Consider the following 18346-nt stretch of genomic DNA (forward strand, 5'->3'; position numbering starts at 1 on the left):
AGGCCGGGCTCGGTGGCTCATGCCTGTAATCTCAGCACTTTGGGAGGCCGAGGCGGGTGGATCACGAGGTCAGGAGTTCAAGACAAGCTTGGCCAACATGATGAAACCCTGTCTCTACTAAAAATACAAAAATTAGACCGGGCGCGGTTGCTCAAGCCTGTAATCCCAGCACTTTGGGAGGCCGAGACGGGCGGATCACGAGGTCAGGAGATTGAGACCATCCTGGCTAACACGGTGAAACCCCGTCTCTACTAAAAAAATACAAAAAACTAGCCAGGCGAGGTGGTGGGCACCTGTAGTCCCAGCTACTTGGGAGGCTGAGGCAGGAGAATGGCGTAAACCCGGGAGGCGGAGCTTGCAGTGAGCTGAGATCCGGCCACTGCGCTCCAGCCTGGGCGACAGAGCGAGACTCCGTCTCAAAAAAAAAAAAAAAAAAAAAAAAAAAAAAATTAAAAATACAGAAATTAGCCAGGCCTGGTGGCAGGCGCCTGTAGTCCCAGCTACTCGGGAGGCTAAGGCAGGAGAATTGCTTGAACCCAGGCGGCAGAGGTTGCAGTGAGCTGAGATCACACCACTGCACTCCAGCCTGGGTGACAAAGTGAGACTCTGTCTCAAAAAAAAAAAAAAAGCAAATGATAATGATCCTTAGAAGAGCATCTTGATCATAACACAGTAAAGCTTTCATCAGCACAAAAGACATCTGCTAGTTAAGTTATATGGGTAAGAAATCCAAAGTTTAACTGTTTCTTTTTCAGATATGAACTTCATGGAGAACGGGTATCATTGACTGCCTTTCTTCTTCTTACAAGTAAACCAAATGAGCCCTGCCTCACATAAAAATATTAAATTCTTATATAAACCTTATAAATGGCCTGAGAAATGCAAGGACATTCACTAAGAGATTTGTGCAAAAATTGTTTTTCTTGGAGAGCAGGCTAAATTGTAAGAAAAAACAAACTTCTAGAATACTTTGAGAAGGGAGTTGCTTCTATTTTCACTAAACAAACAAGGGAGGTTTTATCTAAAGTTTGTATGTAGCATAAAAATGTACTTAATACATTCAAATTCTAAATAAATACTGATCATTGGTATTATAAAGTGTGATTTGGTACATGTGTGTAATTTGAGGACTTACTTTGTAAGTTTCTGTTAACACATTAATAAAATGTAATTGTACATTTCAAATACAATTATGTTTACTTTACATCATTTATTCAGAACATCAATTCCCTCAGTTATTCTCACAACCTTCAACCCTTTAAGGAGTTGTACCAAAATTAAAAATCATTAGGTTTGAAAATGACAAGTGAGAAACACAGCTCCTTATGGGCTGAATGTCATAAGCCAAATATAAATGGTTAAGAAAACATTTACAAGTATTATATAGGTAATATAGTTCATTACAAATTGTTTTCTGTTCATTACAAATGTCTGTTTTAAACTTGAAGATGATGCACAAATAGGGTCTATGGGATGTTTGTGTCTTCTGAGGGTCTATGTGATGTGTGTGTCTTCTGTAACGCTAATATTACCCATTACACAGATTTGGGCTAATACTGCACCACAGTACTGAGAATGTGCTGGATCTCTAATGCCATCAATGGAAGTGGACTGGACACCAAAGTGCTGGATTTCCAATCTCTCATCCAATGTCAGTTCTTCTTTAGTTAGTAGGAGGTGAAGCATCTACCTTCCCCATGGCTTCCTCGTTGAAGAGCAGCTTTCGAAGTATATTTGCATAAAATGGTCCATACACTTGCTTGTTGAGATTCACAATGTTTGCATATTGACAGCCTAGGGATTCTAGCTCCTGCTGAATGACAGCTAGGCCTCCTGGCATAGGAGGCATGCATTTTTGAGGGCTTGGAAGACAAAGCAGGCTTTTCATGTAAAGCTTAATTCGTTTATCTGAAGGGGAAAAAAAAGATACCTTTATCTGTCCATTATTAAAGTACATACTTTTTTTTTTTTTTTTTTTTTGAGGCGGAGTCTTGCTCTGTCGCCCGGACTGGAGTGCAGTGGCCAGATCTCAGCTCACTGCAAGCTCCGCCTCCCGGGTTTACGCCATTCTCCTGCCTCAGCCTCCCGAGTAGCTGGGACTACAGGCGCCCGCCACCTCGCCCGGCTAGTTTTTGTATTTTTAGTAGAGATGGGGTTTCACCGTGTTAGCCAGGATGGTCTCGATCTCCTGACCTCGTGATCCGCCCGTCTCGGCCTCCCAAAGTGCTGGGATTACAGGCTTGAGCCATCGCGCCCGGCCTAAAGTACATACTTTTAAAAACAAGAACAAGTAATTGTAGTAGGTTGACTGCAATCATGTTCCCAATTCTTTACCCCTCCCTGTACCCATCCCCTTTCCAAGGTAGCTTTGCAGCTCCTCCTATCAAAGGCTGGAGGATTTTCCCCATCCTTTTTATCTGGTTGGCTCTGTGACTTACTTTGGCCAATACAGAATGCAGTGGAAATGCCAGAGTACCAGTTTCATGCCTTGGCCTCAAGAGGACACTCTTGTTCATGTCCACTCTCTACCTACTACTGCCATGAGAATAAGCCTGGGCTTGCTGGAGGATGAGAGATCACGGAGAGGGAAACCCAGCTGTTCCATCTGAGGCTATCCTAGACCAGTGCATAGTCAACCAGCATTCAAACACCTGAGAAAGTCCAGCCAGGATCAGCAAAGCTTCCATCCTGAGCCACAGCTGACCCACAAATACATTAGTGAATTCAGCAAGACCAAAAGAGTCACCCGGTCGCCTCACAGACTGGTGAGTAATAATAAATGCTTATTTTTTTTAAGCTCAGGAGTTTTGTGGTATTTTGTTTTGCAGCAATAGCTGACTGATAAAAAATGCAGAGCCCTATTTGGGGGGAATCTTTTACAAAAGTTAATCCTAAATGTTCATGATTGTAATTACATACACTAAAGCTGAGTTTGTAAACTGGCATTAACAGTCTGGCTCATGCAGTGTCTTTTTTAAAAACAGAAGCCATTTAAAATCAGAAGATTTCACATAGAAATCCATATTTCTGCTTTCTCTTGAAAAATCTAGAGATCTGGCAAACTTGGGGGCCCAAATTACCACACGGCAAGGGGGACCACACATCTAGGTTTCCCCAGGACAGTCAAAATTTACACCTGTTGTCCCAGCATAATTTTAAAAAGAGACTCTCAAAAGTATCCTGTTGAACAATAAATTACATGGTGCCAGGCGTAGTGGCTCACACCTGTAATCCCAGCACTTTGGGAGGCCGAAGTGGGAGGATCTATTGAGCCCAGGAGTTCAAGACCAGCCTGGGCAATATAGTGAAACTTCGTCTCTACAAAAAAAAATTAAAAATTAGCCAGGCATGGTGGTGCGTGTCTGTAGTCCCAGCTACTTAGGAGACTGAGTTGAGAGGACTGTCTGAGCTCACGAGGCTGCAGTGAACTGTGATCATGCCACTGCACTCCAGCCTGGGCAACAGAGGGAGACTCTATCTCAAACACAATTAATTAATATTAAATAAGTTACAGGGCACTTCACACATGGCCAAGAATCAGGAGACACTGAGGAAGGGCCACCCCAACCAGCACACCATTGTGCCACCTTCCCCGCCCTGCCTGCATCACTGCCTCGATGTATCTGAGTTTGACACGACTACACAAAAGCACAGAAATGCATATGGAAATCAGGCTGCAATAGCATGGGACAACTATTAGTAATACTGGACAGAAAAGACCTGCTATAGCTCAGGCTGCTCCAAGGGCTTTCTCTGGCTTTGGGAACAGAAACCTCACCAATAAGAAGGTTTACTAAGGAAAATATGCCACATTGAATATGGACAACTATGATACTACTGAAATTCCTATCACCCAAGAATGCTCACAAAGATCATATATTCCAGCTAGGTGTGACCTAGAACTTAGTTTCAAATGTCCATGTCTTAGAATTCTTTCCTTTTACTAGAATGCCATGTCATGCCACGCCATGCCATCCCATCTCTGCCCAGAATCAAAGGCATCCTTCAATGTCGTGCCAAAAGTTACCTCCTTTCTGTGACTTTCCTTAGCATCTGTTATCAGACTATCATGACATATGATTGCCAGTTGAGAAGGTGTCTCTCTCCCTTCTTGGACAGTGGACTCTTTTGAGCGTGAGGGTTATATCTTTTTTATCTTTATATTCTTGGTCTGGCATGTGACAGACACATTGTAAATGCTGACTGAACTTAAATGAGAATGGACTGAAAAGGGTCTATAAAGATAAATAACAAACTGAAAACCATGAGCCAGAGGAAAATGGGGACTGAAGAAGGCAAACAAAGGTGACTTAAGCCTTATCTGTAACTTTGTTCTTTTTTTTATATAGACAGGGTCTCCATCTGTTGCCCCCATAGTCTCAAACTCCTGGCCTCAAGTCATCCTCCTGCTTCGGCCTCCCAAAGTGCTGGGATGACAGGCATGAGCCACTGTGCCTGGCCTTTGTCTGTAATTTTTCTACAAGGAGAAATTATTCTGTATCACCTGTACAACTGAAATTACTTGTTAAAAATGTAGATGGCAGGCAGGGTGCAGTGGCTCATGCCTATAATCCCAGCACTTTGGGAGGCCATGGTGGGCAGATCATGAGGTCAAGAGTTTGAGACCAGCCTGGCCAACATGGTGAAACCCCATCTCTACTAAAAATACAAAAAATAGCTGGGCGTGGTGGCATGCACCTGTAGTCCCAGCTACTCAGGAGGCTGAGGCAGAAGAATAGCTTGAACCCAGAAGGCAGAGGTTGCAGTGAGCCAAGATCACGCCACTGCACTCCAGCCTGGGTGACAGAGCAAGACTCCATCTCAGAAAAAGAAATAGATGCAGGCATGCAAATAATTTACACAGCAGGTAATCCATAATTTTTACTTAGTATGTATTTGAAAGAAAAATCCCTTTCTAATATCTTCAAAAGGTTAAGAATTGTAATGGGAATTGGGTATTGTAATCCCTTCAGTAAATAAATAGCGCATCAATGAGAACAAAAGAAAGCACACTATGGGTACCCTGAGCAGAGGAAAACCATGGCCAACACTGATGAAGCCCTTCTCATGTTCCAGGAATCGCTCTGTCTAATTTATTCTAACTCCTCTGCAGGCATACATTTAGAGTTAACTGTATACTACTTTCCCTTTAGACTAGTTGCCTGATCCTCAGAGGCCCAGGTCTATATCATCACAGATATGATCCAAACACTTTCCCTTAAGAAGGTTTAAAGAATGAAACCCTTTCAAAATCGTTCTTATGTCAGCAAGTGGTTCTGTCTCTCCTGCCTCATTTGCAGATGAGTCCATTTTGAGGCAAAGGCTGAAGTGACAGGAGTGTTTGTCCAGTTAGGAGCAGCCACACGGAGTCCCTGCCAAAGGTGTGTCCTTGGCTTCCAGGGTCGAAGGAGAGACGCCCAAGTGAGTCACTGAAGTTGCTAGGGCGACAGTACTTTGAATGAGATTTAAAATGCTTTCAATTTGCAAAAGGACAGGCAAGTTGTACTGGGGAAAGCTGGGTGGACAAAAGTTGCTTTACCAGATTTTAAGAGGCATCTCCTGGCCCTCAGCTTCCCTCTTCCTTCTGATACTGCAAGCATTTCCCTTATCCAAAGAAAAGGCACAGAGTACACCCGGACACTCTGGCCACTCTGCCAGCAAGCAGCAGGGCTCCAGCTCTGAGTGAAGTGCCAGTGAGGAACATGAGCTCTGGAGTCAGACAGGCTGGGGAAGGATCCCTACTCTGCCCCCAGCTTGTTATGGGACTTTGAGTGAAAGTTCCTTAACCTCTCCAAGTCTCCTATGCATTCACCCATTTCACAAACATTTATTAAATATATGTGTGGGTGCAGCATTGCACAAGAATATAGCAGTGAACAAACCTGCACACCGTCCTCATGAGGACTGCACACTACTGGGGATTTGGCAGTTTGCTGCAGAGACTGCTGGACAGTGTCTCAATCCCCACTCTATCCCTCTTCCTCCTAGAACACCATCTCTCAGGTTTTACCTGTTCAGCTGGGACGGCATGCTCTGAGGACAGACACATGTCAGCACGTGAAGGTATATAGATAAGGGCTTGGTCACAGGTGATCACGGTCATGCTCTGTTTGTTATTGTTATCAACTGTCCCCTCTCAGGAGCAGCCTCCCCAGCAGCCCACAGTGTTGTATACACCGACACTGTTCCTTTCTGGGGGCAAAGTTGAAGCTTTGAACCACTGAAGTAGCCTGTGTGGCCTGGATCCCCAGCATTCCGTGTCCCCAGGGATAAGGATGAACAACACTATTTGAAAGTCTCAAATTAATAGTATCTTAGGGCAGTCAATGTTGTACTTTGAAAATTTGCAGATTAATCCTAGCAGGTTAGTACATTCGAATTCTACACTCTTCTACTTTTGGTTTTCATCCTTGAACCTCTGTAGTAAACAACTGCTTTGTACCACACAGCAGCTTCTCTCTCCCCTTCTTTATGGCCACAATACTCTGATTTTGTTTCGGTGTAACCATCTCCTCCCTACTCTCATCAGGTGTTACAGAGAAAATTGACTCCTCCTTGGCTCCAGGAGGTGAATACGTGTCTCAGGCTTAACTTTCTTCCCCTCAGGCCACCATGACCAATTCAAGAATGGGACATGAACTATAGTCAGGCTAACTGGAGCCACTGAGACTCAAAGATGGATTCACTGTTTGAGCTAACAAGGAAGCAGATTCCTTGTTTTTCACTTGACTTAAATATGGAAGGTTGTAGGCTGGAGCTAAAACCATCTTGCTGTCATGACAAAAGTCTGCCTGTGAAGGCAGCCAGCCCAGGAGAAGGTAGTGTTGAGAGTTGGAGGCAGGAAAACTAGTGCCAGTGACAGCTGGAACTCTCATTAGGCTGTACCAGAAGCCAGCCCTACCCCTGGTCTTTTCAGTTAGACGAGAAAATAAATGCTCATTTTGTTTAAGCTAGTTTAGAAGTTTAGATTCTTGTCACAGGTAACAGAAAAGTCCTAACTGATACATTATCCATTTTCCCAACTCACCAACACAGCTTGACTTTGAGACAGTCAATTTCCTGGCCGACCATTACAAAAAGCCTGCACACTATGTCTCCTGGATTCACGCGTTTTCAGTCTGTCTCTTTAAGCCTGACCAAGTTCCTTCAGAGCTGCTCACAGCAGAACTGATATCTACTATCTGTGAACATACTGCCAGCTGGTTTGAATTACTGCATTGATCTAGGATTTTAACATTACTCCAGCACTCTGTTATTCTCGTCATAAAATCTATTGGCTAAATAGATAATAGGCCCTGAAACATCCCCCCACTCCACGACACACAGAAGCAGCAATGAGTCCCAGGCCCTTGAAAACATTATTATTTCTTGACATTTTCAATACTTATCCTCTGAAAGCGGGTAATGTGTTTAAGACAAAAATTTGACTGACTTAATAATTAGTCAAAATCAGCAAGTTAAAGCAAATTGGAATTGAAGCAGAAATCAATAAAAGGACTCACCAATCAAGGACCAGATAGGATTGTCCTCCTCTTCAATGCTTGAAAATTGACCTATAAGATTAGCTTGAATCTCAGCACTGAAAGTGGGTAAACCTCTCTCCATCAGGGTCTTGTTAACCTCAGCACAAGTCTGAACACCAATAGAATTCAGGACTTCCTTCAAGTTAAAGGTCCTGTGAAACATAAAATGAAATTCCACCAGAGAAAGTTTTTGTTCATCAAGTTAATATACAGACGTGTTTTAGATGTCTACCAATCTTCTCTTATACAGACAATAATAACCTATATTAGAATGAACTTATAAAATAGTAACTCCTCCCAACCACCAACCTTCTTATGTAGCAGATTTTTAAATGCTTAAAATCATTAAATTGTGTAGCAGTGTTTAAGTAGAAAAGCATAAGCAGAAAAATATGGTCCCCAAAAATGCACCTGCAACTCCATTTATATTATAGGACTATCAGAAAGGGACAGAAAACACCAATTTGCTTCTTAAAATAAACTTGTTGGTCTGAGTGGATTCATTCACACATTTTTTAAAATGCACTTGATAAATGAAGTAGACTGAATTCATTTATCTATGCCTAAGCAGTAAATCTGTAACACCAATCAAAAACAACAAATAAAGATATTCAGTGGTCAAATACCTAAAACTCTTGGCTGATCATGACCAAAGATAATAAGCTCCTTCCCATTATTCAAGTAACTGATAAATAATCTCCAATATATAGAGTCCAGAAAGTTGTAAAGGTAATTAAAGAGTGAGTTATTTAGTAGGTAAGGAAAAATAGGTAATTAGAAAAGGCATTTGTTGGGTCCGCACTATTAGGGAAAGATGACTGAAAATTCTATCTCACGATCCAGAAAGGGTCCTTAAGATAACTCTGCAAAATGGCAATTAAAGGATGAGAGACGGGCTCAATGATAGGACGCAGATTAATAATGGAATGAGTTGGAACATAAGCTATGGTGTCCTGTGGAGCTGGGTTCAAATCCTGGCTCTACCACTGAACTTCTATGTGTCTAATATTTGGCTCTCAGCAGATTATCAGGCACATGGAAGAAGGAAAAGAGAAAAATAGGTTATTGTGTTGATCATCATTAACAGCAATAAGAAATGAGTTCCTGGTGTTCTGCCTTGACTGGAATTTGTTATAAGCCCACACTGGACCTGATGTTGGAATTCTGTAACCCAAGGATAGACTGATTGTAATAAAATTATTACCTTCTGACTTTATATCCACTACAATGTACTGCCCTCGTTTTTTCTTGCTTTTAATCAGTGAGTTCTTAGGCTAAAGGGAAACTGGCCGGCCATACGCAGAAAATTGATACTGGACCCCATCCTTTCACCAGATACAAAAATCAACTCAAGATGGATTAAAGACTTAACTATAAGACCTTTAAAAACCCTAAAGGAAGACCCAGGAAATACCATTATGGACATAGGCCTTGGCAAACATTTCATGATGAATTATTCAAAAACAAATGCAACCAAAACAAAAATAAATAAGTAGGACCTAATTCAACTAAAGAGCTTATGCACAGCAAGAAAAACTATCAAGAGAGTAAACAACCTACAGAATGGGAGAAAATATTTGCAAACTATGCATTTAACAAAGGTCTAATATCTAGAATCTAAAAGGAACTTACAACCAGCAAAAAACAACCTCATTAAAAAATGGGCAAAGGGCATGAACAGATACTTCTCAAAAGAAGACTCACATGTAGCCAACAAGCATCTGAAGAAATGCTCAACATCACCAATCATTAGAGAAATGCACATCAAAACCACAGTGAGACACCATCTCATACCAGTCTAAATGGCTGTTTTTCCTTCTTTTTTGAGATGGAGTCTCACTCCATTGCCCAGGCTGGAGTGTAGTGGCGCAATCTCGGCTCACTGCAACCTCCACCTTCCAGGTTCAAGTGATTCTCCTGCCTCAGCTTCCTGAGTAGCTGGAACTACAGGCATGCACCACCATGCTTGGCTAATTATTTTTTGTAGAGACAGGGTTTTGCCATCTGTGGCAGGCTAGTCTTGAACTCCTGATCTCAAGTGATCCGCCTGCCTCGGCCTCCTAGAATGCTGGGATAACAGTGAGCCAATGTGCCCAGCCTGAATGGCTATTATTAAAAAGTCAGAAAATAACAGATTCTGGCAAGGTTGTAGAGAAAAGAGAGCGCTTATACACTTCTGGTGGGAATGTAAATTAGTTCAGCCACTGTGGAAAGCAGTTTGGAGATTTCTAAAATAACTTAAAACAGAACTACCATTCAATTCAGCAATCCCATTACTGGGTTTATTCCCAAAGGAATAGAAATCACTCTATCAAAAAGACACATGTACTCATATGTTCATTGCAGCACTATTCACAACAGCAAAGACATGGAATCAACCTAGATGCCCATCAGTGGCGGACCGGATAAAGAAAACATGGTATATACACCATGGAATACTATACAGCTGTAAAAAGAATAAGACTACATTCTTTGCAGCAACATGGGTAAAACTGGAAACCATCATCCTAAGTAAATTATCAGAAACAAAACCAAATACCACATGTTCTCGCTTATAAGTGGGAGCTAAATACTGAGTAAACATGGACACAAAGGGTAACAACAGATACCGGGTCCTATACCTAAAAGATGGAGGTCTGGAGGAGGGTGAGGGTTGAAAAACTATGCTCACTACCTGGTTGATGAAATCACTGGTACACCAAACCCCAGTGACCCTCAACTTACCCATGTAAAAACCTGTACATGTGTCCCTAAACCTAAAAGCTGAAAAAGGGAAAAAAATTAAAAATCAACCAATCAATAAATCCTCTTTCAGCTCTTCAAAAAAAGTTGTCTCAGCATAAGCCATGCCTTCTACTCACAATGAAGAGGGAAAACTGTTTCTAGTTTTCAAGATGCATCATCAAACCAAATATAAACGACATGTTGGTCTACTATTTAGTACTCTCCCTTTTTTTACACTATGAATGCTATTGCCCCGTCCATAATGAGGATAATTGAGAATTGATTGTATTCATTTCCTAACACCAGGGAAAAAATTAAATAATAAAACAACCAGATACAATTATAAAGAGGATGATTTAATGGCTAGTTATTAATAGCTAGCATTCATTGAGTACGTATTATGTGCCACACACCTGTACATGAATCATCTTAAGTTCTCACGACTCCAAGGTAGATATTAATACAATTATTATTCCCTTCTTACAAGTGAGGAAGTCAGGCTCATAGTAATTTGAGAACTTATTCAAGTGTTCATAATAAGTCAGTAGCAGAGCTGGGATTTAAATCCTGGTATGTCTGACCCGAAAGCCTGTCTTCTTAGTAACCACCTTCTGTATACTTTATATTAACATTTCAGCAGCACCGGGTGTTCTCTAAAGGCTTAATAAATCAAAGTTTCTGGAAAGTAATGATTACCCATGCAAGGAAATGGTAAGATAAGACCAACTGCAAAATCAGAGGTTTCCTTTCATTATAGGTCTTGGGTCCCAGAATATTAATGAGCATCAGAATCAGGAGAAAGGTCAGATCAGGGCTCAGTCCTTGGTCTGCCCTTTTCTAGCTGTGCAGCCCAAGGCAAATTCTACTCTATCTCTAAGCTTCAGTTCAAAATGAGAAGTTGGATTCTGTAACTACTTGTTCTCCTTTTGGCTCTTAATAGTCTAGGATTTCATCAAGTAATTTACATGCTCTCTTAATACTAGGTGGGAGGATGAGAAGACAGGTGCATCTCCCTTCAATTACAGGAATAAAGAGGACATGCCTCTGAAGACACCTTAAAGGGAACCAGCAGGAGAAGCTGGCCCATAAGAGACTCATAGAACCATCTGGCCAGTCACCAAGACTAAGAATTTTCTGACTTGGATAGGAATTCCTACTGGATGATGTAAATGCAAAATCTAAATGGGATTCCAGCATTCATGAAGGTGTAATACTGGAGATAAATTTAGCAAAAATCAAAATCTTCACTGGACTTGTATCACATCTCTGAAGGGCAGAATTGTCAGCACTTCTGAAGACTTCATAGCAAGGTGGATTTGTGAAGTCAGTAAACAATTCATTGCAGAAAAATGATGAAGTCAGAACAAGCAATAGCACCATTCTAGAGAGGCCGAGGTGGGTGGATCATGAGGTCAAGAGATCGAGCCCATCCTGGCCAACATGGTGAAACCCTGTCTCTACTAAAAATACAAAAATTCGCCAGGCATGGTGGTGCATGTCTGTAGTCCCAGCTACTCGGGAGGCTGAGGCAGGAGAATCGCTCAAACCCGGGACATGGAGGTTGCAGTGAGCCCAGGTTGTGCCACTGTACTCCAGCCTGGCGACAAAGCGAGACTCTTTTTTTTTTTTTCAAAAACAATTTGCACAATTCTAAACACTGAGCTTGGCAGATTTCTGTGTTTCGTTTGTTTTTCTTCCAAAGCACTGTCAACGAAAAGCTGTTGTACAAATTCATTTTAAGTGGAAATACTACACTCACTCTGGCACTTGTCATGGAAAACACCTCTCCCTTCCTATGAGAGGACATCTAAGCCTTCAGAGATATTAGAGGAAATTCTAGAAAAAGAAAGTGTAAGATAAGCTTCTCTAAAGCACAGTCCTGAATCTCATATCCAGGTGTCCAAGGTCATTCTTGTTCTCTGAGACGCATGCAGAGCCTTAATACAAGAGGGAGCAGATGCAAAAATTTGGAACTTACTCTTTGTTCATGCCTTCAAGTAGAACAGCTGAAATCCTTTTTAACCTGTTTGCAAGCTCAGGCAGGCCTCCTGTAATAGCACCCACCATGTTGTTGGTAATTAGGGACAGGCAGGCAATAATTTTCAATTGATTCAGCTTTTCTGTCAGTTCCTGAAGACGTGCTCCATCTGTTGTAAGTGTCTAACATATTTATTTAAAATATAAAAATAAAAAGGGTAGCTCAATAGCATGGAAATACAAAATAGGCAATGTCATTTCCAAATTCCCATTTTTATCTGATTTTTGTAAAATCATTAAACCACACGAAACACAGACCAGATGATTCAAAGTTAGAACTTAAGAATTAAAATACTGGGAAATGTAGGGGAAGAACAAAATCACTCACCTCTGGTAATTCTTTTTTCTGATAATCCCACTGTAACAGTTTCAAGTAACTATTATTTAGCACCAAAGTAGGGCTCAGGCTTGGCTTGGAGGTATTTTCGGCCCCAGGAGTTAAAGCACTCTCAGAAAGAGAAAATAATTCTTCATTTACAGATTCTTTTATCCATTCTGTAGTCTGATCAAGAGCACCTAAGAGTGAAGAGGCCACATATTTGTTCTACAGCTGATTGATCCCTTCACTGGTGTATTCCACTTCACAGATGCTGTGTTGGATGCTGGGCATAAATGAAAAGACACAGCCATGCCCTTCAAGGAGTTTATAACCCAGATGGAAAGACAGGTCTATAAACTAACAACTATAACACAGTACAATGAATGCTGGTAATTGTGGGAGAAGAGGCTGTCCAGGAAATAATCTAAGAGGAAGAGCTCTGTAAGTGCTCTGAAAAAGACAGCATATGGCACATTCTAGATGCCACATTCTGGATGCCACAAACAAATCTGTATTGCTGGTCCATAAAGAATTAGGGGTAAGAGGGTTGTAGCAGATGGCACTGGATGGGTGGTTAGAAGCCAGCCTTGAGTTTGTGCAGAGAAGGTATTTAAAGTCATTAATTTTCACACATTTTTGGTAAAAGGTGAAAGATTTATATAATCTGAAAACAGAGTATAATTATTACACATTTTTGGGTCTTAGACCGCCTTTAATATCTAATTAGAGATAACGCCTTTCCCAAGGTGAACGTGCACACTCACGTGCACATGTCCACAAACAACTGTCATTCTTACCAGATTCATAGTCCCCAGTTTACAAACACCAGCGACGGGAATGGGGAGTTTTGGATAATATTATTTTCTTTCTTTCTTTTTTTTTTTTTCAGACAGGGTCTCGCTCTTTCACTCAGGCTGGAGTGCAGTGGCATGATCTCAGCTCACTGCAACCTCCACCTCCCAGGTTCAAGCGATTCTCCTGCCTCAGCCTCCTGAGTAGCTGGAACTATAGGAGTGCGCTACCACACCCAGATAATTTTTGTATTTTTAGTACAGATGGGGTTTCACCATGCTGGCCAGGATGGTCTTGATCTCCTGACCTCATGATCCACCCACCTCGACCTCCCAAAGTGTTGGGATTACAGGCGTGAACCACTGCACCCAGATGATTATTATTATTTTCAACATGGAACCCATATGATCAGATATGTATGTTAGAAAAATTGCTTGGAAAGAAAGACTGCATTAGTGGAGGGAGAGTACATTGTTGCAGAGGTTCAGACAAGAGAATGAATGGATAAGGCAGTGGAAGTGAGGGGTAAGGAGGGGGAAATTGACAAATACTTAGGGGGAGCACCCATAGGTCTTGGTGACCACTTACATGTAGAGAGTAGGAAAGAAGTATTCTAGGATGACTCCCAGATTTGTACCTTGGACATCTGAATGAATGCCTGTGCTATCTACCAAGATACAGAATATAGGCCAAAGAGCTTCTGAAATAAATCCTTCCCATAACCTTTCTAAGGCCACCACCAATCTCCTGGTTGTCAAATCCAATAAACATGTCCTTCCTATTTTTTTTAAACACCTCTGTAATACAGACATCTCTTAGTACAGCCCTCCAGAAACTCTTTTCCTGGCTTTTCTGACACCACTCTTCCTTAGTTTCCCCTAGCTGTGCTTCTGCATTTCATACCTGGGTTGAGAAGACAGGATGAGAAGATAGGTGCATCTCCCTTCAATTACAGGAAAATGTTCCTCTGCCTGTTCCTTAAATGTTGATGCTTCTAAGCACTCTACCCAATCCCCATTGATTTGGTACTCTTCAATCTCACTAGACCATCTTACTCATTTCTGTGGTTTCTATTTCCACCCATATCCCATAAGGCTCCCAAATCTGTATCTCCAGCCCTCACTTCTCTCCTGAGCTTTTGATTTCCTCATTTGTAGAATGAGCAAGTGGGAGGAGAGTCACTAAATATGAAGTTGAGCAGAGATGCCCAGTATAGTACACTGCTACATAGTGTTTCCATCATCCAGATATAACAGGTACTTTACACCTGTTATATGTACCATCTTGAGATTCTTTAATGTCAAGACTATAGACAATAGTAAGACAATTTGGAAGTGAAGAGTTTTTAGTATTTGTTTTCCTTTACTTTTTATAATTATTATTATTTTGTTTTTTCATACATATAAATATGTTTATATTTACAGACATAATAAATTTGTACACTAAAATGTTCAGCTCTTAAGTGTTCAGTTCGGTGAGTTTTGACTACTCTATGTACCTGTGCAACTACCACCTAAAACAAGATATAGACTATATCCATTACCCCCGAAAGTTCTCTCGTCTCCCTTTCCAGTCAATGTGCACCTCACTCAACTACTTTTAACTCCTAACTGCATGAATTAGTTTGCCTTCTAGAAATTCATATAAATGGAATCATAAAGTACCTAGCATAGTGTTTCTGACATTTATCCACATTGTCTTATGTATCACATTTCATTCTTTTTTAGGGCTTTAAAAATAACTTTTAAATTTTGAAACAGCTTAAACTATTTCAAAATAAAAGACTTAAAAAGTTGTGAAAATAGTACAGACAGTTCCTGTATACCCTTCACCCAGCTGCCCCCAAGGACAGCATCTTAAATAACTACGGTATATTGTCAAAATCAGGAAACTGACATGGGTACAATACCATTAACTTATACTGATTTTACCAGTTTTTACATGCATTCTTTATGTGTGTAGTTCTAAGGAATTTTATTACATATGTGGATTCCTGTAACCATCAGGATACTCAACTATTTCATCACCGTAAAATATCTCCTCATGTTACCTCCCAGTAGTCACACTCTCACCTCAACCCTAACTTCTCGTAACCAATGATCACCATAACTATGTCACTTCAAGAATGTTATGTAAATAGAATCATACAATATGTAGCTGTTATGGACTGTTTGTGTCCACCTGCCACCCAAATTCCTATCATGAAGCCCTAACTTCCACTGTGATGACATTTGGAGATGGAGAATTTGGGAGGTAATTAGGGTTAGATGAGGTCACGAGGGTTGATACCCTTAAAAGAAAGACAAAAGAGGATACTCTCTTTCCATTCGCACACACTGAGAAACAGGCATGTCTGTAAGTGCCAGGAAGAAAGCCCTCATCAGGAACCAAATCAGCTGGCACTTTCATTTTGGACTTTCAGCCTTGAGAACTGTGAAAAATAAACTAATATTGTTGAAGCTACCCAGTCTGTGGTACTTTGTTATGGCACCCTGAGCAGACCAGTAAAATGACCCTTTGAGATTGGCTTTGTTTTCTAAGCATCCATCCAAGTTGTATGTATCAACAGTTCATTCCTTTTTATTACTGAGTTGTATTCTACTGTATGGATATACCACAGTCTGTTTATCCATTTACCAGTGGAAAGTCATTTTGGTTCTTTCAGTTTGGGGTTTTACAAATAAGGCTGATATGAATATTTATGTACAGGTTTCTGTGTGAATGTCAGTTTACAATTCTTGGGGATAAAGACTCAGTATTGCAATTACTAGGTTGTAAGTGTGTTTAATAAGAAATTGCCTAATGATTTCCCAGAGTTTTACCTTTGTTTTTAATATAATGTATTAAATTGTAAATTTATATAATTTAATTTTTAGTAATGGGTATGTTTACTCGCTCACAAAATTCCTTCAAATATAGCAAATGGCTCCCAAGTCTGTACCAACCACTTCCAGCCTACCACTGACAGTGTCCATTTCTAAAATCAATTATCTGTCAAACAGAGCCCAGTATAATTGGGCAGACAAGTCTTTTACATTTATTCCTTGAAACAGATTTGACAAGAACACAAACAAAAGTTGCAGTGCAGAGGCTGATCAGCAACAGTCTGTTCTGCAACAGGATTTAGAAAGCAAGACAGAGAATGAAGAAGCAGCTTGACTGGGGAGTCAAGTTTGCATTGCAGATGAATGAATCTCAGCTTAGGGCAACCTATGCATTGCAGATGAATGAATCTCAACTTAGTGCAACCTAATATCAAAGCAATCAACATGTGACTAAGAACTTGTGCTAGGCTCCCCCATGCAGAGTAAACAGCCGGTGCAGTAGCTGGGAGCGTGGGACTGAGGCAAGCAGTCTCAACTTTGGTGTATGCCTTGGACAGGTTACCTAATGTCTCCTCAGTTTCCTCTGTCTGTGAACTGGGGATAATAGTATTCCTCCTGAAGCTATGGTAAAGATTCAACAAACTAGCACATACAAAACACTTGGAACCCTTTCTGGCACAAAGGAAATGCCCCTAAGTGTTAGCAATTGTTACATTAGCTCATTTAACTCTGTAATAAACCTTTAAGGAGGGGGATTATTGTCTCTAGAGGGCTCGTCAGGTTCTCTGCCTGATACACAACAGCTGCCTTATTAATGAAGTTGCCTCAGACACAGTGATCACCCATGGAATAAGAAGAGTGAGTAGGCTAAGCAGTGGGTTGGTTAAAATGAGCTTTTTTGGGAACTTGACTTTTTCTGTGTGTGTAAATACCAGTTAGTGTGTTAGCATGAGGGAGCAGAATCTAGGCAGGTCCCCTTAAAGAAAAGCCAATGCTTTAAAGGAGATGTTATCTAGAAAACACGCAGACACTGAAAATCTAGTTTATGCAGTATGATCCCTGGTATTTGGGAAGGGTTATTCCAGAAGGCAAGATGGGAGAGGGAGAAGGAAGCAGTGAGGAAGGAAGAAATCACTGAACTTTAGTGTCATACTTCATTTGACCTTAAAGACTATGACCTTAAAGACAATGTCCAGTTCAATTGTCCTTCCACTTTAGACAAAAACTTGTCAAGTTTAGTTCTTCTGGATAAAAAATATGTATCACTGGAAATGAGGTTTTTACTTGAATTCATTTCATTTTTAAGCATATGGCACTTCAATATTACTATAATATAGGTTATCAGGTGCCTAATAGTTATTATTAGCAGAGTTCCCTTGATATTAAGAGTTTCTATGACAAACAACTCACAGAGTTGCTCCAAAAGGTGCCTCTGCAAGGGCTTGCTTCTGCAAGTGGAAACGGCTCCCTCTAGACAATGGAAAGGAGGCAAGAAGAAAGCACCCACCATCAGCCATGACTAGCTGAAATGAGACTGATTCCAAATACAAAACAACCCCCAAGTGCTCAACAGCCACTGGACTTCCTTGCTTATTGAAGCCCAAATTTTCCTGGAGCATGAGATGGTTCCTTGGGTCATCATGAAATGGATTCATTCTGATTCTTTATTTAGGGTGTCTCAACCTCGGCACTATTGACATTTTGAACTGGGTAAATCTCCATTGTTGGGTGCTGTCCTGTTCACTATACAATGTTTAGCAGCATCCCTAAGCTCTACCTACTAGATGCCCTTCCTCAGCCTCCCACCTTGCCCTGTCAGGATGGGACAGCCAAGTGTCTCCAGACATGGCTAAATATTGTGGGGCGGGGGCAGTGGCAAAATCACCCCTAAGAGAGCCACGTTGAGAATCACGGACTTAGATGACAAATAGTATTTATTTACTTTTGCTCATAAGTAGTTCTTCTAACTTTGAATAAAATGTCTCTTACATCATGAACTAAATGAAATTTGACATGCCAAGGCTATTCCAGGAGGCTGAAAGTTTGGAGGCAGGAATTCTCTACTGGGCCTGTCTGCCTTAGGGCAAAATTCACCTTATTTTGCTTTAGACCCAGTTCTAAGGTTT

The 18346-nt window shown here is 41.0% G+C and overlaps 1 protein-coding gene across 11 annotated transcripts in view; it reads right to left on the minus strand.

The window, feature by feature from the left end:
• Positions 1-1178: 1178 nt before the first annotated feature.
• TCP11L2 (t-complex 11 like 2) overlaps positions 1179-18346 on the minus strand; it is a 42504-nt gene continuing 25336 nt past the window's right edge. For 9 of the 11 annotated variants that reach the window (XM_033220798.1, XM_033220794.1, XM_033220796.1 and 6 more), the window contains 4 exons: positions 12613-12800; positions 12226-12407; positions 7503-7675; positions 1194-1908 (listed from right to left, as the gene is read on the minus strand). In XM_033220798.1, coding sequence (XP_033076689.1) covers positions 1664-1908; positions 7503-7675; positions 12226-12407; positions 12613-12800 — 788 coding nt within the window. In that variant the 3' untranslated portion in view covers positions 1194-1663. Of the gene's footprint in view, positions 1909-2438; positions 2652-7502; positions 7676-12225; positions 12408-12612; positions 12801-18346 lie in introns of all 11 variants that reach the window. The other 2 variants (XR_004439629.1, XM_033220793.1) reach the window with 2 other exon arrangements.

The sequence above is a fragment of the Trachypithecus francoisi genome, unplaced genomic scaffold (genome assembly GCF_009764315.1).
Source record: "Trachypithecus francoisi isolate TF-2019V2 unplaced genomic scaffold, Tfra_2.0 Lachesis_group11, whole genome shotgun sequence".
In the NCBI taxonomy this organism is placed as follows: domain Eukaryota; kingdom Metazoa; phylum Chordata; class Mammalia; order Primates; family Cercopithecidae; genus Trachypithecus; species Trachypithecus francoisi.